Source organism: Amblyomma americanum, chromosome 4, assembly GCF_052857255.1.
Source record: "Amblyomma americanum isolate KBUSLIRL-KWMA chromosome 4, ASM5285725v1, whole genome shotgun sequence".
Lineage (NCBI taxonomy): Eukaryota > Metazoa > Arthropoda > Arachnida > Ixodida > Ixodidae > Amblyomma > Amblyomma americanum.
The window spans coordinates 213,632,588-213,656,464 of record NC_135500.1 but is presented as its reverse complement, the minus strand read 5'-3'; the positions used below and the strand labels follow the sequence as shown (position 1 = coordinate 213,656,464).

Below are 23,877 nucleotides of genomic sequence, written 5' to 3'. Positions count from 1 at the left end.
ATAATATGCATTGAAATAAGAAACATACTACAGATGCTGTGCTGATTTAAAATTGTGCGTCTTTTTATTGGTGGGAAAAGTGCACACACATCAAAGACACATATGGATTCAAAACAGTGACAATGGCAACAGCTGAGCTTTACATTAAAATAAATCATTTCACATGTGCTTTGGCAGCAATGGCACTCAAACATCTGAGACTTCCAGATGCTCCTCCTTTCTACTTCAGACTTGAAACACCCGAGGTAAGGAGAGCTGTAAGCAAAATTCGCAGCACTGTGAAAGGAGACAGCCTGCTTCATGTGGTACAGTCACTTGCAGGCATTGGGACTAGAGTCATCTTCAGTAGAGGTGTGCGTGAACACATGGGAGATGTTTCTCTTCTCATAAATATTTGTTCTGCCACTCAGTGCCTTCCTGGTTTCACCTGCAAAGAAATATTGACATGTGAGCAAAACAGAGCACAGGAAACCTGCAGATCATAGGATTAGGAGATAAACATCGAATCACATCGCTATCATGAAGACAATATGTTGTATATCAAAACCAAATGCATAGCTTAAAGGGGCCACGACAGCCTATTTTCACACCCTGCTTATTGCCTTTAATTCCCAACAGGTTAAATACAATTCCCCGAATTTTCAATTAATTCTGTGCGGTAAATATTTTTAAAACGAATTTTTTCCGTTTCTTCTGCGAACTGCTTGCTGGTCTGGCAACCTCTGATCGATGAAGTCACGAGCGCATACACGCCCCGCGTCGTCTGCTGCGAGCTGTTAAGGTGCTTGCATGCACACCATAGACAGCGGTTGCTCGAAAAGTTTTTTTCTTTTAGCTTAGCGAAATAAAATGCATTTTCCGCATTCTCTTTTGGGAAACCTTCAACTTAGTACGCGAGCGGAGTGATCCTTGGGAAAGCAGACTTGCTCGTGGAGCCCGTTTTCCGATTGCTGAGGAAACAGAAATTGATGGACTCCTGCTTCATTATTTACGCTTAGAAGCATGCTGTTCGTAAGTTATGATTGTGGTCTCTTTTGAGCAATCAAGTGCTCCCATATGAGAAAAGCAGCACGTGCCATGCATGCCTCCGCCAATGTGCGCCGTGAAAGCCGCAGCGTTTTGCAGCTAGCTATCAAATTCTTGTCCGCTATTCATCAGCTCGATAATTAAACTCAAATTATCAAAAGGTTGCACTAGAGTAACCTTGAGGCACGAAAGGAGCAGAGAAAAGTGCCGAGTGCGACGACTTCCCCGCTGCACATAGGCGTTTGTAAGTCGAACATATGCATTTCCTTCGACTCGTAGAACCCAGCCTTTTGCAGGAACCAAGCTGCTTGCAAAACGCTATGCGACTCGAATGCTTTCACTGCCCGCACCAAGGAATAGTCGCCGCTGTCTAAATGAGTGCTTCAAAATAATAGTACAGCATTTAGCATTTTGCTGTGTGTGCGCATTGTGCCCCAGGAGTGCGATGATTACAACTGCAGCCCCGCGCCGAGTTTGTTTACATGGCTGTGCGCAAACAGTACTGCTCGTTTGCGTGGCATGAAACGCAAGGTGGGTTCTCCTTATCTGAAATATTACGTACTTTTGCTCACATATTGCACTTTTACTCATTTACACACCATGATAACACTGCAATAAGTGCCGATGATGCTATATCACCTGCTTGGGAAACGCTTCACCTAGGATACCGGCGCATCCCGCTAATTGTATCTCCTTTCTCTTATGCCACCGAAATTTAATTTTAGACCGCTTCAGCTAGAAATACGTGGGGACACTACTTGAATTAATGAAAACAGCCAGATTTGTTGTCCACAGTCGACACCGACGGCTGCTGCCGGCTGCTTTCTGCACATGCTATGCAGACCGGGTCACATATCGTCACTTACTTCCCCCTTATTGTACTCGCGTCCTGCGATGTAGGCAGTCGTCGCTTTGAGGGCACAAAACTACGCTCGACAGCTACTGGCAGGCGCTGAAACTTGCGAACTCACTCTCCGAAATCGCCGAAATCACACACACGAATCCTGTGTACTCGCTAGGCCTCGTCCCGAAAGGGGCCGGCGGTCCACCGTCGACAGAAATTCAAGAATATGGCAAAAGTGCCTCACTTATTAGTAAGAAAGTGTGAAGATATGATATGTAGCCGCTCGTTTCGCTTTTTTCGATACGGATAAGGTACAAAAGCGCAGTTTTTTCCGGCCGTCGCCTCACAGGGCGTGAAGCTTTCGCTCAGGTGCACAAGCCCAGGCGACGGCGCGGCGAGCGACGAGCGGCACCGTTGTGCAGCATTTTCTGCCCGTGTCGCTTGCCTTGCCGATCAGTTCTATGCGCAGGCACTGATTGAAAGCACATCTTCGCTGGTGCACGCACATCGCGTATGTCACCGTGGCTAGCACGAGGTCCAATAAGTTTTAGAATTCTTAAGTTTATAGAATGTCATGCCAACTAGTCCCCTACCACTCTCTTCTGGTTCCCACTAAGCTGACTCTTAACATTACTACGATACGCGGTCGTTGATAGTGCTGGCATCGTCGTCGGTCTAGTGTGACAGACCAGTGCATCAGCGATGGCATTTGCATACCGACCAGCCCACTGACCGTCGATCGCCCTACCGAAGAAAAACTGCATTGCTGTTATTATCGCTTTTGCGGCACCAGATACTCATATATGGGGGACGACTTCCACTTCGATCACCCGCGAAAGTACAGGAGGGAATGTGACCTCGCTGCGCATATTGCAGCAACGAGAGCAGAAGATTTTGCTCCGTGCATGCGCTAGTGACGTCATGAGCGCATTCAATATGGCAGTCGCTGCGGGTGGGAGCAGTCTCCCAGTCTCAATTTCGATCGCATTTTTTGGAATATACAGCGCGTCCAGGGCAGCCAAATTTCGGAAATTGAATCATAAGCTCTTGTATTAGTTATTGAAGCACAAAACTGCAATATGAAGAACGACCATGACATGGCCCCTTTAAGCACTGTAATTGGCTAAAGATCTGTAATCATCTTTATACATGAATGGTATGTTAAGAATGATAGCAGTGAAGTTCCTTGTTGCTGCTAAAGGTAAGAACTGGAGTAATCACCACAGCCACACCTCATGTACAGAAGGCAAGAATGGCATTCAATCCAGTTCATGCGTACAACTGAACGTGCTTAGTATCCTTAAGTTCCAGATTGACTAGCTGCAGCTTATATTGCAATGCGCTGTTCACCAAAGCTACAGTTGTAAATTATTGTCTTTCTACAAAGGCCCCTCATAAATTGTGCACTTATACAAGACCTCATCTGTGTGCCCCTACAATGGCTACTTCCTGGTAACTGGAATGCTGCTACCATCTTAGCATAGCTTTCAAAGCTCTCCTATTACCAACCCATGCTGCTGAGAAACCTGAAGAGTCATTCATTTTTAGTTGGGACTCCACGAATGCCTCAAGAAGTGCTAGTGAATTCTGTTATGATAAATTTTATTGTGCTGTGCTGGGAATCTAAACAAACATAGACTGCTCTGACCCCTTTTTGCAATGGCAAAAGTCTTCACGCGAAAACTGCGTGAAACGAAAATATGCACATGGCGAGAAATTGCAGACTTTTCAAATTTCATTACATCCAGGTTTAGCTGTAATGATGATGGCGACAACAACGACAACGATGATACAACCGCTATAATGTGCCATCCACTGACCAGTCAGAACTCCAGGAGTTAACGACGCCCTCCTCAGACAGTCTGGCACTCCTCCTCAGCTTGAGGGGGAGCAGGGGTGGGCGAGGCAGAGGAAGAGCGAGCACTTCCTCCGCGAGCACCTCCAGTCTTCTGGCTCAGCTGGCTGACACGCGACTCAACAGCTTGCACAAACTGCACGTTGAGGCTCAGGTCCAGCAGGCTGTTCAGCTGATATGGATCCCGGCGCATGTTGCAACTCAGCACCATATGCCCGTTCTGTTCAAACTGGAAGCAGTCATGTCCTGCGCAGTGCAAACGTGCGAATTCAGAAAAAAACCTAGAAGTGGCGCCCATTACACAAACTTTCAGATGCAGATAGTGTTTATGAAAACCATCAGCTTGGCTATGAGAGGGTAAGAGAAGGATTGATAAAGTTTGGTAGTTCTTTTTGTACCATTACGGAAAGGCTATGGCATTGTAAAGAGTAAATACACTGCTCAATATGTGACCTATCACAGAATAGATCCCTTGAAGAAAATCAGTCTTCAAGCAATGCAATACAAATTCCAGGGATGGGTGATGTGCCACATCGCCTAGATAAGATTTCCATGAATGTACCACTACCGCCAAAGTTTCCAAGCAGCATGTCCAAAATCCTGTGGACAAAGCTCCTGCTTTCTCACGGTGCTAGCCATAAACACCTCAAGAAAGGGCGAATATAAGGCCATCCCCCTTATTACTATAAATAAATTCATGCACCAATGTTTTCAAAACTTGCTTTTGCTTCAAAACTTTGAAGATGACTAATGCAAGTTACCCATGTACACAGAAGACAGAAGACAGTGTGATACTGCTCATGTTTATCCTATCCTCTGTGGTTTGCAATATGGCTGCAATGTGGTGCCCCTTTTGTGGGAATTGAGTATGGTGGGAAAGAGTGCAGAACGAAAGAAGGTATTGCTCTGATGCTTGCTACTGAACCTCCTCCTACATTTTGCACTGCCAGTTTAAAGGTCACTGAAAGAAAGTGTTGAATTAGAGGAGAAAAAATGGTTGGGTTTTAATATAGTTAAACGAGCAGACGTGCAAAAGCATGTGTTTAGCCAGATTGGCTCATTTTTTTTTCCTTTTTTTTCTGGGTTGTAAGCACGTCTGGTGACGATAATTAGACTCGGGTTAAGCTGATCTGATCTGTTCACGCCGCAGATGGAAGTAGGTGAAGACGACGATGTGCAATGCACAGTGTGAGAGTGTGCTGCAGTTTAACATGAGGCCCCATTGGCTGCGGTGATAGTACAGCGGCCAGTGGAGCTGATCTGTTTGTGCCGCCGCAGGTTGGAATCCCAGTTACGGCAATATTTACCTGATTTATTTGTTTATTTATTCAAGGTCAAGGCTTCAGCAATGGCCCGGAATTTGCAGCTTTGGTAGTGAAGTAGAGCTTTCGCTCTAAAACAATCTCAAACTGAACAGGCACACTTTCAAGCCGTGCCTTCCGCGTGATTTTCAGTGATCTGCAGCTCACATCAAGGAACTCATGCTCATGTGTCATGCAACTGAAAGTTCACAAGAATGAGCTCATGGGTCCTACAAATTTCAGTTGCATTTAAAGATGCTAACTGACCACCATTCGTGCATATTTTTTTTACCTGCTATTTTGGAAATTCCCATCTTTCCGTTCTGTCCAACTGTGATACCCCCCAATTGCTAGACCCTGGGAACACTTTGCCACGTGTGTGAGGCAGGGGTGGGAGGGGGAAAGGATGCGGAGTTGAGCAGCGGGAGACAGGGGTCAGTACCTTTGCCGTCAAGGCTCTGCCGTATCTTGTGCTCCTCATACTCAAGGTGCTGCTCGAGACGCATCTCAGGTGGCGCCTGCTCACTCAGCAGCTTGGCATTCTGGTAGAGCCAGCGCTCCCGTTGTTCCTGGTACTCTCGTAGCTGGCCCAGAGTGCGCTGCAGGGAGCTGGCAGCGAGATGGGGAGACAGACAGACCAAGGCATCACGACACAGTGGACAGTGCCAAAAGCTCTCACTGCACTCATCTCGATATCACAGAAATTATCAAATTTATTCAGCTAAATTGGCACATGTAGAATATCACCTCTGAAGATTTTACGATGTGTAAAAACATACAAGAAAAATATCTAATGGGTATTAGATGAAAAGCAGGGAAATAGAAGCTGCATACAGGAGTACTTCGCATCTGTGACCATCACAAGAAAACTGCTCAGCATTGCAAGCATTTTCAACCGCCCTTTCAGCCAGTCGCTTGTTTGGTTGGTGCAGTCAATATGCAAATAACAGCTGCCACAACATCACGTTGAGAGCAATTTTCACCACAATGATGGGACGATGGGGAAAAAAAAATTCCAACACATCACATACAACTAACAATGCTCACTGTCAAAAAAAAGAAAGAGAAAAGAAATATGAAGATTAGATCACCTCGCACTGCCTCAGAGCAAATACATATAAAACAGTACAGAAACTGTGCTTAGTCAATGTTACAGAACATCAAATCAAGGAAATTAGATAACTGTTCGATTTGGTAAGTACAAGTCCATTGCACTCATCTCAGGCCAAATTCTCAGTGGTTTTCATAACCAAGGTTTTGTAAGCACAAAACAAATTACCCTGCAAATGAGTAGGCTCTACATACCCAAGGCCCATGTAAAAAGTCTAGACAACAAAAGCTTCCCCCTATGTGACTTGCACTTCCTAGTTGGTGTGCAAACTCCTTGCCTGTGCTGGGCTTCCAAGGCGGCCTCCAGCTTGCTGTGGCAGTGAACAGCGTGGAGGCGCTGACGAGCATTCTGGAAGTCAGGCTGCACTTTGAGAGTGTTCTCAAAGCAGACCACACTCTTGTTGTAGTCAGCCAGGACCTGCCATTAGACAAGTGACAACAGCATGAATATAAGAACAATGCTAACGCCACATGCCACTTGCCAAGGGCGAAATGAAAACCAAGAAGTGCGTGGAAGAAAAAAAAAATTCCACATGGAAGAGGCTACTGCAGCAAAATCGATTTGATGCAAAAGGAACACAGCCAACTTAACTATGCACGAGCGATCACATTGGCAAGGATAGCATTCACAGCTGCAGTATTTAATGTATGGCCGCAAAATAGAAAAGGGGGCTCCTCTCAGTTCAGTTTGAGAATACTAAAAAAAATAAAGCCAACTACTGGCCTTTGTGTAAATCGCAAAAAATTGAAATGTACGACTCTAGACATCAAACTACGATTCCTTAATGAAACATGAAAGGCCACACAACACAGGAAGGCCCGACATCATTTTTCTAAGTGTTTATAGAATGCTCCCAGTTTTCTGCTATCAGGTGCTTGATTGAAGCATACCATGGCACCATGAGAGGTGACTCAATCACGCTCACGGCCACTCGCACTCACATCCACTCGCTCACACTCATGTCGACTCATACCACTCACTCACACTCATGACCACTTGCACTCACAACCACTCACTCACACTCATGACCACTCACACTCACAGCCACTCGCATTCAAAACTACTCACTAACATTCCCGTCCACTCACACTCACTACCATTCACTAGCGGGCATGTCAAATCACACTCACATTCACTCACTGTTTCCTTGTTTGCTGACAATGGAGGGCATGCGAGATTTACTGCTGCAGTCGATGATGCTTATGCCTCCCCTGGGTTGCACAGAGGTGGTGGTGAGCCACCCCAGGCTCTGTTGAGCTCTTTGGCAAATTTTCACAGTTTCGGAAGTGGTCACTTATCACACATCTTCCATGGCCTGAACCAGTGTTATGCACGTGTGCTCCAGTGCTTGCTGCTGAGACAATGAGTGCCTGTTTATTGCCAGCTAAGATGCTTAGGCACATTTTTGAACAGTGTCTAAGTAACAATAATGAGTTTGCCTAGACAATGGTCTTGGACAGTGTCCAAGTACCAATATTGGGTTTGCCTTGGCAACGACATGTCCGTGAGTCTGCATAAACACGTTGGATGCATGCGATGACTATGAGTACCCTTCGCACCGTGGGAAATCGGGTGTGTGTTTGGAAAGATAGAGTGAGTTCCTCATGAAAAGGCAAATAGCTGGAATGGCAAATACAGATTTGCCCCCGGAAAAAGGATCCAAAAGGGAGTGGCCATTATCAACGCGTTTACAACAGCTTCTTGGGCTTACTTCAGGGCATAGTTAAGAGCAGGGCTGGCGTCATTGCACCAAAGCATCACACCAAAGCATCGCACCATAAATAAAGGCGAAACAAACGAGATATCAGGCATGCTACAGCGTGGTTGCATTTTTTCTGCGCGGCTCCGTTGCATCGCTCTTAGTGCTGGCCTTGAGCAGCTGCTATGTCATCGCGCAGAACCAGCATCCCCACCCTGCACACGGCAGCAGATGGTGGCTGTTGGTAAGCAGCAAATCAGCAACAGCCCACTTCCCACACGTGGCCACAGATTGTGGTTGCTGATAAGCGGTGGCAGCTCGAAAACACATCCGCGTTGTACTCTTAATAGGTGTCATCCAAGTTTTTTTTTTTTTTTTACTTTAAACCGCACACTTGGTGCTCAAGGGAGCGGAGAGGAGAGTTGATGGAAGGGCCGCTGTTCAATCGCGGTGGCGCCACCACTCGAAACCGCAGCAGCACCGGGGAGTGTCGGTAGCCGACGGAAGAGCCAACACCGCTCATGCTTAGTTTCTCATGGCTTTGACACATTTGACTACTGCCGGCCGCGTTTCACAAGTTTTTAATGCAGTGCTTCGTCATTCGTCATTTGTGCTCCAGGTCGAATCCAGTAAGTGACTGGCGGTCGTTCACGGCTACATTGAAGATGGCTGTCATTCTTCACGCCGAAGAAATGAACAACTGCCCGCCGGGGCGCAAGATCGACGTGCGCAACGGGTGATACAGGTGTGGCAGCTGCAGCGAGGCAAAATTTTCAGCTGTTCCACGCAATGTCGTGATGTGACTGTTTGCGAAGTGCGGGATTTCGCTGCACGACAATGTTAGGACAACGAGCTGTGGGACTGCAGCAGCAATCACGATGGCAGCGCTAGCGAGGACGTTGGTGCAACTGTTGACGAGTAGTCCAGTGACTAATACATTTTCGTTTTGGAATGTCCCCACAGGCGTGCCCGTGCAGCAGCCGATAGCGACTGGCAATAAGTGGAGGCTGCAGGGTAGAGCTATCGCGTTCTTTTATTAAAGGCCAAGTGTAAACGGCCTCCAAGTTTTGTTTTGCCTGAAATGTGATGTGGGGAGGTTGACTTACATTCGAGTCGACTTACAATCATGTAAATACTGTATATGCATGACCGATCTGTGGACACGCCTGCCATGCGGTACGTTGTTTGTGCTGGATATAATCCCTGTCTGAAGGAGGCTTTAGAAACCAGTGCAGTGCTTTCACTTGAGGCCAGTGCGTGCGCAGATAACGTGCACATCTGTATGCTAACAATGCACCTAATTATTCTCCGGTGGCCCGCCATGTCTTGGTTGAGGAAGCTTTGCACATGGAAGAATGTCTAAGCCGCTAACTTGGCAGTCATTTTGCAGTGCATACCCTTCTGAAGGACGTTACTGGAAAGAAAGCCCTATCTAGAAATTCTCATAGAAAACCGAAATGACCAGTTCAAAGGATTTCTTATGCTGTCCAGATATCAGTGTGGGCAGAATTTCTGAAATCGGAGCAGGCAAACAGAAGTTATTCCACTTATAAAATATTGAAAATACAAAGATAAAACGAAATCTGATTTCACAAGCCCATTTCATTCGCCCAGTACCGAAGAAGGTGCCACAAATCAGAGCCGCGCCTTGCACACATGCAGCAGAAGCTTGTGTGCAGTTGCTGACTTCCCAGAGCAGCCCGCAGCAGCCCGTATTGCGGGCGCCGTTTCTCGTACATGCTGGGTATGGCTGGGGGTAACGGTTGCACATTATAGGAATACATTAGAACAAAAACCTTCAAAGCAGCTTCCTGGTTTCACACTGCACCTGTGACATCGTCCCTTTCTGAAGATAAAAATGAGCACACCCTAGAGCAGAATGTGAATATTTCAAAAGTGACTTAAAACACCACAATATGTGTGCTGTGAGGGAGTCACCCCCAGCTCGGGGTAGGGGGCAGAAGCGCAGCCCATAGAACATGTAAACAAACCTTTCTTTTAATTTCACAGGTTTGCCACGCAGGCGGCCACTTGTTAACTGTTGGCAAGTTTAGTTTGAAAGTGTGTGATAAATTGTGCAACATTTAGAAGCTCACATCATTTTAAAACGTCACAATAAATGTATGTTATAATGCTGGAAGCACTCCCAGCAGGCGCACTATCAGCTGGGTGTTTCTTCAATCACTCAAGCTTTTATTTACTTATTTATCACAGTCCTGTAGTGCCTGAAGGCATTATTGCTGCGGCAGAAATGACAAATATTTGCTAGTAAGGCCGTAAGGACAAATAAAATACCATACAATAAGAAAAATACCATAACAAGTAATAATGCAGAATGTAAAACATGCCCCGAATGAGGACAACTGCGCGCCACACATATAAAGACAAAAAAGCAATTAAACAAATGCGCGCGCAATGACTGCGCGCCACATCACACATCTGATGAAAATGCACGGAATAGATCTTCCATGCAACACTCAGTGACGTCAGTTGGCAGCCTGTTCCACTCATTGATAGTCAGTGGAAAGAATAAGGTTTTATATGCATATGTCCAACATTTTATTCCTCTTATCTTCCACCTATGATCAAGTCATCTAGAAAAAAAGTGAGGCTCAAGCAGGTACCGGTCTTAATTATTGCTCAGCTTTCCGAAACAGATGCGACACATGCTTTGCAACCTCAAATGTTTCCTGCAGTTAGCTAAAGATCCCCAACCGAGATGGTCTTTAAGAGATATGACACTAGTTGAAAAGCTATAACTGTTAGACATAAATCTCACAGCATTATTTTGGACGCGTTCGAGCATGTCAGATAAGTAAGCAAACTGGGCATCCTATAGCATGCATATTCAAGAATCGGTCTAATGTAAGTGAAACACAGGAGTTGTTTCACATTGAACTGCACTTTATTGAAATTACGTTTTATGAAATTAAGCATTCTGCAGGCTTTAGATGTAAAATACTTATCTTGCCTTGTCCACATAACGTTTGATGTGAAATGCCGAAATACTTTATCCAGAAACTTTTTTCAAGGGAACATTATTTAATGAATAATGAGTCTGTATTGGGAATGTTTTTCAAGTGAACAAGATAAACTGGCATTTTGTAGTGTTCAAAGAAATTTGACATTTTGAGCACCAGTACTGAATAGCACTGCAGCACTATAGCATGTTGTGTAGACAGACATGCCGCTACGTGTGCTACAATCGCTTCCTAACAGTCGTTCAATTTAGACAGCTGTACATGAAAAAGCACTCTCAAATGCCATGGCAAGGAAACGAAAGTGAACCATGCCTTGTAGCAGACAACGGTGCATAAAATAGGCCCAGGAGCCTTCAGCATTCCCGAGAGCCCCCTATGTTTGTAAACACAGTGTTGGTCTACGCTTGGCAACAGGTTTTCTTGGCAATGAAGAGAAGGCTATAGGGGCGGAGTCCATCATTAACTGTGTCACTCAACCACATAGTTTGGCCACACAATAGTACACTTGTCTACTTAGCACACTGCCGCTACATGGTGGCTTCATTCCGTCACTGGTGTAGCTGGGGCCATCTACAGAAGCTTCTTGTGACAAGACATGCCCAACAAATTTGTTAATTTAAGAAAACTGTTCTACAGTGACACCTGTAACAGGAGCACATCTGTAAAGATGAACTTCTGATCAGACTAACAAATTTTGTGGTCCCTTCAAGTTCGTCTAAAAGGGAGTCCACAGGTAAGGGTGCCACCCACCGCATATATATTGCCAAGGGTGAAGTGACAGATGGCATTGTCAGGAGCTGTGTCCACGGCAGCATGCACCACAATGGCAGCTTCTTCAGACAGGTGGGCCCGGTGGAGCACATTGCCCAAACTGATCAAAGCCACATCCTTGTGCTCCCTGCAGGGGGGCAACCAATTTTGCATGTGACTGAAGTAGTGGACAAAAGTGCCCCGTTGCTGTGCATGCTGTAAAGTTAGGAAACATTGCAAAGGCTCTTAACTATGTCTGTTAATAGTATAAGGCTAAGAAACTTTGGCGAAAGTAGCTGCAAAATTTCTCAACCTTATGGTGCGTCAGCTTACTTTAGTTCGGAATCTCCTGCTGGGGAAGCACCTTTCAGAACCTTCTAAGCTTGATTTTGGTGGTCTTAAAGCCATTGCTGCAAACTTCATAGTGAATTAGTCAAATTTTCTCCCCAATGCCTGCACCACACTGCCTCAAAATGTTTCATGTTCTAATGCTGCGCAAAGAGGCATGCAAAACCGAGCAGCTAACATAACTGAAAGTGCACAGGTATGGCAGTCATCTACCAAGTTTAAATGCTCGAGTGAAACGTACTGGCGTCATTACCATACCTTGGAGAAAAGTGAAGCGCCCTGCGAACACAATCAATAGCGCTGGCGGCATCCCCCTGCTCTCTCCAATAGTAGGCAGCCAGATTGAAGATCACCCAGGATGTGTTGTTCTGGAAAAGAGGCCCTTATGAATATGGCCACTCAATCACTCTTGCAGCAGAACCACTGTTTTCATGGGAAAATAAAATACTATACAACACATGACATGCTACCAAGCTATACCATGAGTTGATACTCTGACACTTTCAATTCGATGTCATAAATAACAATCAATAAGTGCCAGCAAACTGAGTAATGCAGGGAAAACACGATTTTCATTTAAAAAATAAATATGTCTTGATCTTTGTAACATAAGGTCTCATGCACCTTTCAAGGCACATGTCTTTCAAGTTTGATCATGGTCTGCACAGTAGAAATTTAGAAAATAATGTGTTTCCCGGTGAAGGGTGGCACTTGAGGAGTTGCGGGCAGCACCCCAAAACGCCATTTCTTGCATACAGCACAAGCATATTGCAGCATACAAACAAGCATATATATTGCAGTTTTTTTTTCCCTTTCTCGCCTGTTCACGTGTTTAGTCAGAACTGCAGTAGAAACACATTACAAAATGCTAGCAAAAAAGCAAAAATGATATAATACTGGTGTCGCAAGCCGTAATTGGTAGGCAATTAACAAAACTACCTCAGTGTTTAGTGAAAACGCATTATTAGACCTTTGAAGACGAATCTCTAGCCTTTATTTTTAGTAAGACCGTATTTTATTGCCGACTATGCCACTTGTTTTTGCTGTTCAGCATGCCTTCATTCCAAGCACGAACGAAGTCGCACCACAGTTCAAAAACAGAAAGCTAAGCCTACCCACTGCGGTGGCTCAGTGGTTAGGGCCCTGAGTACCTGGGAACTTGTGTGCTGTGCAATATCAGTGCATGTTAAAGATCTCCAGGCCATCCAAACTATTCCGGAGCCCTCCACTACAGCACCTCTTTCTTCCATTTTTCTCTTAGACCGGCCTTTATCCCTTCCCTTATGGCCTGGTTCAGGTGTTCACAGACATGTGAGACAGATACTGCACCATTTCCTTACCCCAAAAACCAATTTTTCTTTTTTTTAGCACTTTTTGTGAGCACTTGCCACTAAAAAAAAGAAAGGTTGTGCCTGCGCAGCAATTACTTTTAATTGAGACAAAAATCTCATCAAAGAAAATTACAGGTGCTAAAACCTTTTCTGAGTTTGGGTTCTTCAGCAAGACTGCACAATTAAGGAAACTATTGTTTTTCATACTGCGCGGATGAAATTTACTTTGAAGGTGCATTTTGGAGCAAAATTTTGTGGGGAACAAGATAAGGCAGTTATTGCGCTCAACTGCTGGATTTTTTAAGTAAAAAAATTTAAATTCTTAAATAGCAGTGCCAGAAAAAAAAACTTGATTTAAGTTGCTTGATATTTAGATAAAGTGACCATAAAACAACAATCTCTTGCCCTTATCCTGTAAGAGGGGCTTTCCTGGGGTTAGCTATGCTCAAACATTAAAAAAATTGCAAGTATCTTTAAAATGATAGTTCTCCTAAACTGACACATTATGATGCAAACAACTTTTTTCACACTCCACAGTCAAGATACAATACTGAAATTTTGGTATGCTGTAATGAGTAAAGATATAGCATCTTCGAAATTTTAATTAAAGTCAGGGCAACGGTTTAAAAGGTGACCCCTGAAGCCCATATCCCCCTCAACGGGCATTAGAATATCACATAGTGCTACCACTTTCATTTGCTACAACAACAGCATCACAACAGCGTTCGTTCGTTCGTGTGATGTCTGGGGAAAAAAAAAGCATAGAACTGACAACTAATCTTGTAATTATGATTGGCCCAGATCATCAAAGCATCTGCTTGTACATCAAAGCACAAGCAGAGAGAGAAAAACTCAAGACACATAATCTACTCTCCTTAATTGCTAAGAATTTATAAGGATGAAGAGAACACCCGCTCTGCCCCCTCCAAAAAAGCTACAAACTTCAACTTAGAACTGCTGGCGCAGTCCCAGCTAACGCCCATGTAAACGTAAAAGTGCCCAGACCGACACGTGTGATGAAAATCGGAGGGCTCCGTCATCAAATAGGGGTACGACTGCATAGTTTCGGTTTTTCATTTTCAGCTTCACGCTAGCCCACGCCATATCTGGGTAAAGGCCCTCAATGGAGCAAAAGTAACGAAAAGCTTTGAACTTTCCGGCTTTCCTCCTCTCCTAGCGCGCAGCCGGATAACCGAGCCTCGGCGCCATTGTCAGGGATAGAAATCGCTCTTAGTTTTCTTTTTGTGCGACAGAGTTTGGCGGGAAGCGTTTCTCGAGCTTTGACGATGCCCACGTGATGCGGCGACGACGCCAAGCTTCTGTTGCGCGTATGGGTGCAACAACAGAAGAGGGAGAGAGAGAATGTTTTTCGTCATTCCGTCCAGAGAAAGCAATGCGGCTCGCCGAAAGGTTTGGCTTCGTAAGATCGGCCAGGAAAACATTGATAATGTCCTGGATCCACGTCTTTCCGAAGAGAGTGGCCGTTCTTAAACTGTCGCGTCCCCCCCATACCCCCCCACCCTGAGGATTTGGTGCGAAGCGCGAGCGACTGCAGTCTTAATGCCGTTTGCCATGGTTGCAGATGGATTCGTTCACTCGCGGGCTACGGTGTAGTTTTGATGTCATGGGCATTATGTGGCATATTGGTTTGGTTGTAGTCGTACTCGTTCGCGGGCTCGACTCAAAACTCGCGCTTCATGTTGCTTGAGCACCGCCGTTTAAGCTGCTCGCTGTGCAGGTCTAGCTTTCATACTGCGCGAATCGCTGGATGTATTTGTTTTGTTGCAGTTGCACTCCTTCTCTCACAAACTCGATACTAAAGAGGCGGTTCTCGCTGTTTGTGCGACGCTGCTCATGCAGCTCGCGGCGCAGGTCTAGCTTTCGTGCTCCGCGCATTGCTCGCCGTATTTGTTCTGATACGGTTCATACCAAAATCGTAACATTTGGAGTGAGGTGCGGAGTTCATCCCCATCCTAGTCCTGAACCTTTGGCGCATACGTCAGCCGCGGTCGTCGGCCGTGAGTTCTTGGCCTACGTCGCCCGGCCATGCCCCAGCTTTTCAGACCCGAACCGATCTGGCCGCTGTTCCCCCGCCCCGTCCCCCGGCCAGACCACTCGATACAACGGACTGACCCTGACGCACAGACCCGACCTGCCGATCCCACCGACCCGAGACGCTGCCCACATGTGACGACACCGTTCCCCTGCCCATGCCGTTCGGCACGTCCAAGAACTTTGGCCGTCGGCTCCTGGTGATCTGCGGCTTGGATGATTCACGGGCCAGGAATCATCAGCCATCTCCTTCATCGTGGCGGCCAGCACCTCACCACTTTCGCCTTCCTGTCCCACCATCCTCCGAAGCCCATCACCATTTCGCGCGTCTCTTTGTCACCGATCGAGACACTCGTTCGGTGGCCCTGGGTAGTGTGACGAAGAAGACGAAGCTGGCAGCGGCGCGGGATGGAACGTCCTCTCTAGGCCAGCGGCCATTAAATCATCTCATTGCCATCAGTCAACCCGTCTCATTCTTCGGCTGGCCGTCACGTAACAATATATTATGGCGGCATTAGACCGCCATCCGTTCAAATAAAGTCTAGGTCGCAAGTTTAGTCATGTATCAGTCCACTCCCTCTTGGCGCGGTTGAATTTTGTATAAAATTGGGCAAGAGACGCCTGTACAAAAACAGCGCCCCGAGGATGTTCACTGCTGTGCCGCGAGCTCGATCGCGCATGCCACTTCCACAGTGAGCACCGCGATCAAAGCGATCGAAGTACAAAAAGTTCCGGTAAAGCAGTGCAACATGAGTCAGGGCAATTGTTTGGGAAACTAATTTTTTTTATCTCCCATGCTATGATCTCATTGTGGCTGAATCGAAGACAGGAAATGCCACCAACAATTGATTCGGGCGCGCGAGCGTTGGTGAACAACTCTCTCAGGATGGGCTGCGAGCTCGGCCGCGCGCTCCACCTCCACCGCGTGCACCGCAATCAAAGCGATCGCAGTAGAAAAAAAAATCGATAAACCAGTGCAACGTTGCTCGGGGCAGTTATTTGAGCACATAATTTCAGTCCCCTATGCCATGATCCCATTTCGACCGCAGCCAAGGCAGAAAACGCACGCATGGTCTACTGCGCGCCAAAGGGCTACCGTTGCGAGCGTCTGCTAGCTTCGCACTGCCTAGGTGCCGCCACCATCGGCGCACTGGAGGAGCCGAGATAAGGAACGCCGGCAGAGGAGGAGGAAGGAGATGTCGTTACTTTTTAGATCGGGATGACTAGCTTATCGACGGCGCGTCCGCAAGCCGAACACAGCCGCGCGCTGTTCCGGACACTGATTGGCGCGTCATAAGTCTTTCCTTTTCTTTTGTAGGATGCGTCTCGCCGTTCCGGCGCCAACGAGCGTTTCTATCGCTTCCGTCCTCGAGGTCCTTCCGCTCTCCCAGTGCGTCCAAACGACCCGCTCGTCATGCACTTTTCGCAATCTGTGATGTGAAACCTTGTGAGGATGGTCTACTGCTATCATATCATACTGTGAAAAAGGCAGCGGACGCGTTTGCCGTTTGGTGCAGTTCTGCTTTGACGTTCCCAACAGCGTGTGCACTGCAGGGCATTTGATGAAACTGCGAAAAATCATTGCTGCTGCCTGGTTTTCATCTTAAAAGCAGAAGCAACTGTTCTCCATTTAAATATACCATGATGCAAATGGTGTTTAGAAATGTTTTTTTTTTTTCGGGGGGGGGGGGCAGTGAGGGGGCATCTGAAAGTTAAATCTTTTGATAATTCAAATGCTTTTCCGAGTCTGCAAGTCCGAATTAACCAGGTTTTACTGGGTGTCTATTGCAGCCTGCTAATAAGAGTTAAGAAACCAAGAAAACAATTCAAAAAGAACTCTAAGTCGCTTCCCTTTACCTTCCTTTCAACAAGAAAGGTCCACAGTTCATAGCTCTACCTTACCATTGCGATGATCAGTGCAAGGTATTTTGTCATGGAAACATCAAAATATTTTCAAAACAAAACAAATTTACGGTGCACATGTATTGCACTGTATTTAAAAGATAGTAACATGCAGACGTTAGCTTACAGCGTATGTTCTTGCAAAATGTTGTCCATATAGACTGTTTACATTGCCAAGCCTTTTCAGAGTGTGTACTTCTAGAAATCTAAACACGCTTTGTTCAGTAATTGTGAATTTAAACTAGAAGTGTGCTAAATACTTGTTTACGTTATTTCTTGGCATTGCAGTGCTGATATTAATTTATGACATTATTTGTTTCAACACATTAAAGAGCTCCTCAAGTGCTTACACCCAATAGGCAGCGGTATAGAGGCCAGTGAAAGGCAAGACTGCATGGGCAAAAGCATTATGGTGATATGATGGTCGGCAGAACTCATAAGAGATTCTCAACTCATCAGATTCTCGCCAGTGGAGCTCTGGCGAGAAATGGCAAGTGCGGCCTGCATACTTTTCAACCATAAATAAAACTTACTAAACTCTACTAGACCCACCGCAGTGGCTCACTGGTTATGGCGCACAGCTGCTGACACCAAAGACACGGGTTCGATCCCAGCCACGGCGGTCGAATTTCAATAGAGGCGAAATTCTAGAGGCCCCTGTACTGTGTGATGTCAGTGCATGTTAAAGAGCCCCAGGTGGTTGAAACTTCCAAAGCCCTTCACTACGGCGTCCCTCATAGCCCGAGTCGCTTTGGGACGTTAAACCCCCATAACCCATACACTCTACTAGACTCACAGGAACCAGAGGCACGAGCTATGTGGAAGAGTGGGCACCCACCTTTGCCATAGCCTTGTATACCTCATAGCCGAATTGTTCCGTGCCCTCAATAGCTGACACTGCCCGATGCAACCCTGCCTCTGGTGTCATGGTTAGGTTTTTCCGCTCTCGGACACCCTGGAAAGGGGCAAAATAATTGACATAAACATAGAAGTAATAGACAACCTGCAACTCAGTTCCTCATTTGGTTTGTAGTATTGAACTCCTTGCAAACAAAAGTACGCTAGCGAAGAGAAACAGAAAGATTTAATGTGAGGAACGGTAGAGAAGCTGGCTGAAGGAACATGTATCTGGCCTACACACTCTGCATTTGGTACAAGGGAAGGAAGAGAAGACAACAAAAAAGGAAGTGAAGATGCAGGATGATAATGTCACAAGACAATCACCTGTGCAATGGCAAAGAGAACCTTGTCTATCATTTGCTGCATCAAGACACAATAATGGCTGACATATCAAACTGCATTGAAATACTATGTTTTCTGTAAACTGGAATTCACTCTTTCGTTCTTTTTCTATATTGACCTAAATGAGCAAGTGGCAGGATTTCCATTTTGTTGAGAAGGAGGATGATGCCTAATGCATGTCAAACACTTTGCTATGCACTGATGGATGTCACATCATGGTCTTGGGTAGTGATGTACAAAATGGAACCAAATTTTTTTTTTTCAAATTCTCACTTTTTGTTTGAGTGCCACAGAACATACATAACCGTGAACTGAAACTGGCTTCGTACTGTACAACTCTGGCACCCCACAACCAACTTATTTACTTCATAGTAAAACAAACACGCAGTTTTGTTGTCAGCTTGTGTGCAATGGGTAACATATTGTTACGGGGTTAGTTCAGCAGCAGGAACGATGGGCCGTACACAAAAGAAACACCAGAAACCAGCACTAGCACTAGCTGCAGTGACCTTGTCATCGTCTACTGTCCAGTGACAGACCAATTTCCTCTTCGCTTCATGCCTGTACAGCGAGGTGGAGAAAACCAACGGCTGCGGCAGTGGCGGGAAATGTGGCCGACAGGCGAGCAGCTGAAGCAGATAGGCCGGTCGCCTGAGGTTCGCCAGTCTGCAGGATCACGGCAGCGGTAACGCAGCGAGATGGCCGGAGTCGGTGAAGCAGCAGCAACCAAAGGAGCGATGGTTGGTGTACAGGACAACACAAAGGGCAGGCCAGAATTGAGACCCACGCTCGCGAACTCCTGGCGAACAACGGCCTGGATCAGGGCAATCGTAGCGTCAGGCGGCTAAGGGCGAAGGTGACGGGAGTCAAAGCCTCTAGTTCTCTCCGTACAATTCGGGTTAAATTGGCTGGATGGGACGGCTGTTGCAGTGTAGGCAGGTCTTTGCAGGAAGATGTCGCCGCCGTGTTCGGAAGGCGGTCGAAACGGGGAGAAATGCGGCGGTGCTTGGCTTGCTCAAACTGCCGGCATACCTGGAGGACAGAGTCGACCGTTGCGCAGTCTTTGCAGAGGAGCAGGTTAAAAGCGTCGTCAGCGATCCCCTTGAGCATGTGGCCAACCTTGTCAGTCTCTGATATGGCGCTGTCTACCTTATGGCAAAGTGTGAGGACGTCCTGGATGTAAGAGATGTAAGACTCGGCGGATGACTGAGCTCGAGAAGCAAGGTCTTTTTTAGCGTTGAGCTTGCACCCAATTGGCTTGCCAAATAAGTCTCGGAGCTTCTGCTTACATGTGTCCCAGAAGGCAAGTTCTTCCTCATGCGTCTCAAACCAGACGCGCGCCGTGCCCACCAAGTAGAAAATCACGTTAGCAAGCATAAGGGTTGCGTCCAAGCGGTTGTGCTTACTCACACGCTCATACATGGCTAGCCAATCTTCAACATCGACGTCATCGGTGCTACAAAAGGTGCCCGAATCGCAAGGCTGTGCCACGACAACGGTCGGCGCTGGGGTTGACGCTGTGGCCGGAGGTGGGTTGGACGGCATAGCGATGGATTCAACGTGACGACCGCTGCGGAGGTCCAGGGCGTGGTGCAGTACCCAGCACAACCTCCACCAAATGTTACGGGGTTAGTTCAGCAGCAGGAACGATGGGCCGTACACCGAAGAAACACCAAAAACCGGCACTAGCACTAGCTGCAGCGTCGTTGTCGTTGTCTACTGTCCAGCGACAGACCAACTTCCTCTTCGCTTTGCACCTGTGTACCGTAGCACTTGTGGAAAGGGTAACATTTACAAAGCACAGAAAGATGACTTACAGTGATACACTCATATTCAACTAAGTTTCCTGTACACACATTTTTTGCATAACTACCTAACATGCAAACAAATTAATTGATATAAATTGTCATTTAAATACATCTATTCTATGAACACCTAAAGAATCGAGAATGCTTCTTCAGCTAAATCATCACACGCTGCTTACTGTGAGATGCTCAAAGGCGTGCATGCTGAAGTCCAAGTCCAGTGCACGGGAGCAGTTTGGCTTTGGAAGGTCACCACGAGCGGCACGCTGGTCTATCTTTTCCCAGTGACTGACAGACAGAATAAAAAAAGGAAGGCGCAGCAATGAGGTCTCAGGTCATCGCGTCAACAATGTACTCTACTGTGCCTTCATAAGAACAAACTGAATGATTTAATTGGTTGTGGCATGTACTTGAAGAGAAGAGGAGGGAGGCACACTATTAATAACTGACAATGTTATCCTGGTAATGTTTATGGCAAGCTTCCAGATGCATATGCATCTGGTCATGTCATTCATGCTCAACTGTCAATAACTTTCGTATCGCAATGGGTATGTGGCCAGAATGCATGACCTAATTATTGGTAATACAGCGGAGGTGAAGATTCGAAGTACATTCAAATATTGCTACCATGTCAGCGCTGACTTAGCAGCAATATTTGAATATTACTTTGCTGCTCCACTTTTACTGGCCAAGCTACCTGTCTAGATACCTGGCCATTGGGACACAAAGGGATAACAGCACACAAAACATTTGAAAAAAGTGCTCTCAATGTCAGGCTTACATTTATGTTATACGGCAAAATTTTGCAGTGAACTCTTGCAGAATGTTTTAGTGCACCATAGTACATACACTCAGAAATCTGATGATATACCTGAGTGGATGCATATTCTTGAGCAATTTGTTATGCTCAAAAGGCATAAACTGTTATTTCATTATGTTACAAAAGCGAAATGATTCACAGTGGGGCAAAGAGAAAAGGAAATCGAAGAGAGATGGAGGAACTGCAAAGATAGGCAGCTCCTGTCCCAGGGACATACCTCTGTATCCTGTGGTCAAAGGGCACCACAGTGCTAACGTAGAGATCAAAGTCGGTAAGCGGCTGCCCGGCCAGCAGGCAGTCTTTGTCAGTAGAGTACAGTCGCTGCTCGACATCAGATGCCTGATCCTCGCACCAGTCAATCTCCTGCTTACGCTGCAAAAGCTGCTGCTTGAACTCTTCTACCTGCACGGCACGTTCCTCTTGCGCCAGCAGTCCCAGCAAATCGTAGGGGCGCCGCAGTGAGAACACGCTGTCAATCTGCACCGAACCAAGAGACAACAAGTACAGGTTAAAGTCTGAAGTAACAACCAGTGACAGGTAACAACCACCTTCACAGGTACGTACTACGTAATGACCCGAAATATAGCGCACCTAAACCGTAGTAAATTGAGTACAGTCATTGCAGTACACACCGATAAAATGGGAAAAATGATTAAAGGTGTTAGAGGTGACAGGATATAGAGAAATGACGTCCAAACACTTCCGCCTGTTTCAGTCTTGCCCCTGGTAGGGCGACTTTAAGCCCATGATGGGAACAGTTACTGATCAGCCGTGATATATACTGCGTTTTATTTACTTTTTCCTGCCGACCGCACGTCCTCCTCAATATTCAGTTAATTTTCTTTGGTGTGCGCCGCCCATCTCGTGCGTTCGAATGTCGATAATTTCGTTACCTTTAACGAAAGCATGCGACATTATCTTTGAGCAAAGATGACAAATTAATGCTCGCATGAGCCATTTAATGCCGTCGTTTTCAGTTCAGTAAAAATATTTTGACCAAAAACGTTAAGGAAATAACGCCACATATGCTTCCGTGCAGCATAAACTGGAGGCACGCTAACTGATTGTAAATCTTTTCTTTATGCGATCATATCTCTAGCGACACCCGAAGCTGTCCGCGTTGACCACGGACAACCTAAAATTGCCGCAGTTAACAGGCATAACCACCATCCAGATGCAAAACGCTGACACCAGCCAGCGTGGGCGACAGCCTACGCTATCAGCAGGCAATATCGAAACTGCGAAATATGATAAGGTGTTCGCCGCAGCATTGTATCAAGATTGACGATTACGCTTGCCATGAAATAAATGATAAATAATGCCTTAATTGACCACCGCAAGGAGCTACAACGTCATGCAAAACACTTGCACCGCATCATTTAGCAATCGCAACATCGTGGCCTCCAAGGTGCACTCGGTCGGCACAGATAACGGAACGGAACGCAGCTTCGCGCACCTGAGGTTGTATCTTGCCATCTTCAGTAACCACCCAGTGTGTAGAGCACTCGGAGTAATACGCAAGAAATGAGAGAACAACGTGTATGCAGATTCCGAAAGTAAAACTGCATCTCCCCATCGCGTCCATGCTTTTCTTTTGCAGCGATGACGATGGGTTATACTGACAACGCAACAGGGTTTACGCAGTATCCCAGTTCCTGTTTTGAAAATAAAGGATGTGATTTTCGACAGCAATAACAATTTGGAGAAATAAAGTTACAAAAATTGTATGATGTAACGTGAAAGCAAAAAGCGCCTGCTTGCCGGTCGGTGAATACAGGAGAGTGCAGCGTTCCTTGTTCTCTTGCCTTAGTCCAGGGCATGCATGCATGTCAAAGGACAATTTATGCTTAGCATAGGTCGAAAGCCCACATTTCAACGTAGTTAGCACGCCGTGGGAACTTTTAACAACGATACCAACGGTACCGTGCAAAGGGATTTGTGAAAACTTGGGAGCTTTAGCCACACCATACGGTTAACACGGTAACTACGGCAACGAACTTGAATGCGGTAAGCGCTGACGGAAATCTCAGGCGTGTCATCGTGCTTACATCTTTACAATGTCTCCCAGAATATCTAGTCCCGCATTTCAGCACGGCAAAGCACAACAGCACGTCAAGACTCGCCTTCCAGTCATCTAGTTCTGTTCTTTTTGTAGCCATCACAGTTTCGTTTTGAGCCGACAGAGGTACCACGCCATCCCGCCCGAACTCGCGGCGGCGTCCCATCCATGAACCTCGATCCCCACCCCTTCCTCTTGGGAAGGTGCCTTGTTAAGGACGGAGCCGACCAACCAGCACCGGCTCATCGAGCGTGCCGAGATCATCGCGGCGGCGCTGGAGCCCTGGACCGAGAGCTCCACTCAAGAAGACAAAGTGGCTGTCAAGTTTTTTAGATTGTCGAGAAGACAAGCACAGTCATCATCATCAGCAGCAACCTGACTATGCCCTCTGCAGGGCAAAGGCCTCTCCTATATGCCTCTCCAATTAACCCTGTCCATGCCCACAGTATCCCAGCAAATTTCTTAATCTCCCATTTCCATTTCTACAGTGAGATTACATGTATTCAGAACTGCAGAACCATCTATGTATAGTCAGGCCGGAATGAAACGTGAACACCCGTATTATCTGCTTTTATACTTTGCAGCGAGGTATATGCCTTTACAACTGGATGCGCTTTTGTGAATCCTTTAGCCAGAAACATTCATCAGGCTAGTTGTAAACCGTAGCTGAAAGTACATATAAAACTTGTTTACAGGCACTGTTTGCATTTTACTCCGGCCTGACTCTACATGCACTAGAACTGCTCCATGT

General features: G+C 46.3%; 2 protein-coding genes across 4 annotated transcripts in view; both read right to left on the bottom strand.

Annotated features, from left to right (window-relative positions):
• Positions 1–42: 42 nt before the first annotated feature.
• On the bottom strand, positions 43–23,241 carry LOC144129288 (tetratricopeptide repeat protein 17). 3 transcript variants are annotated; one of them, XM_077663310.1, is made up of 10 exons: positions 22,524–22,671; positions 21,285–21,544; positions 20,427–20,535; positions 18,039–18,155; positions 12,174–12,283; positions 11,568–11,715; positions 6,415–6,554; positions 5,469–5,635; positions 3,691–3,971; positions 43–427 (listed from the first exon to the last, which is right to left on the bottom strand). In XM_077663310.1, the coding sequence occupies exons 1-9, from the start codon at positions 22,650–22,652 to the stop codon at positions 3,724–3,726; spliced, it is 1,428 nt and encodes a 475-aa protein (XP_077519436.1). In that variant the 5' UTR covers positions 22,653–22,671; the 3' UTR covers positions 43–427; positions 3,691–3,723. The 3 variants fall into 3 exon arrangements, with proteins under 3 accessions (XP_077519436.1, XP_077519435.1, XP_077519437.1); XM_077663309.1 differs by lacking the exon at positions 22,524–22,671 and adding an exon at positions 23,116–23,241 and having other exon boundaries at positions 290–427; XM_077663311.1 differs by lacking the exon at positions 22,524–22,671 and adding an exon at positions 22,439–22,494 and having other exon boundaries at positions 290–427.
• Positions 7,899–23,877, bottom strand: part of LOC144129284 (eukaryotic translation initiation factor 4 gamma 2-like) — a 176,328-nt gene continuing 160,349 nt past the window's right edge. The window contains exon 8 of the transcript XR_013313902.1: positions 7,899–8,894. The gene's annotated coding sequence lies outside the window, so the exon portion shown is untranslated. The remainder of the gene's footprint in view (positions 8,895–23,877) is intronic.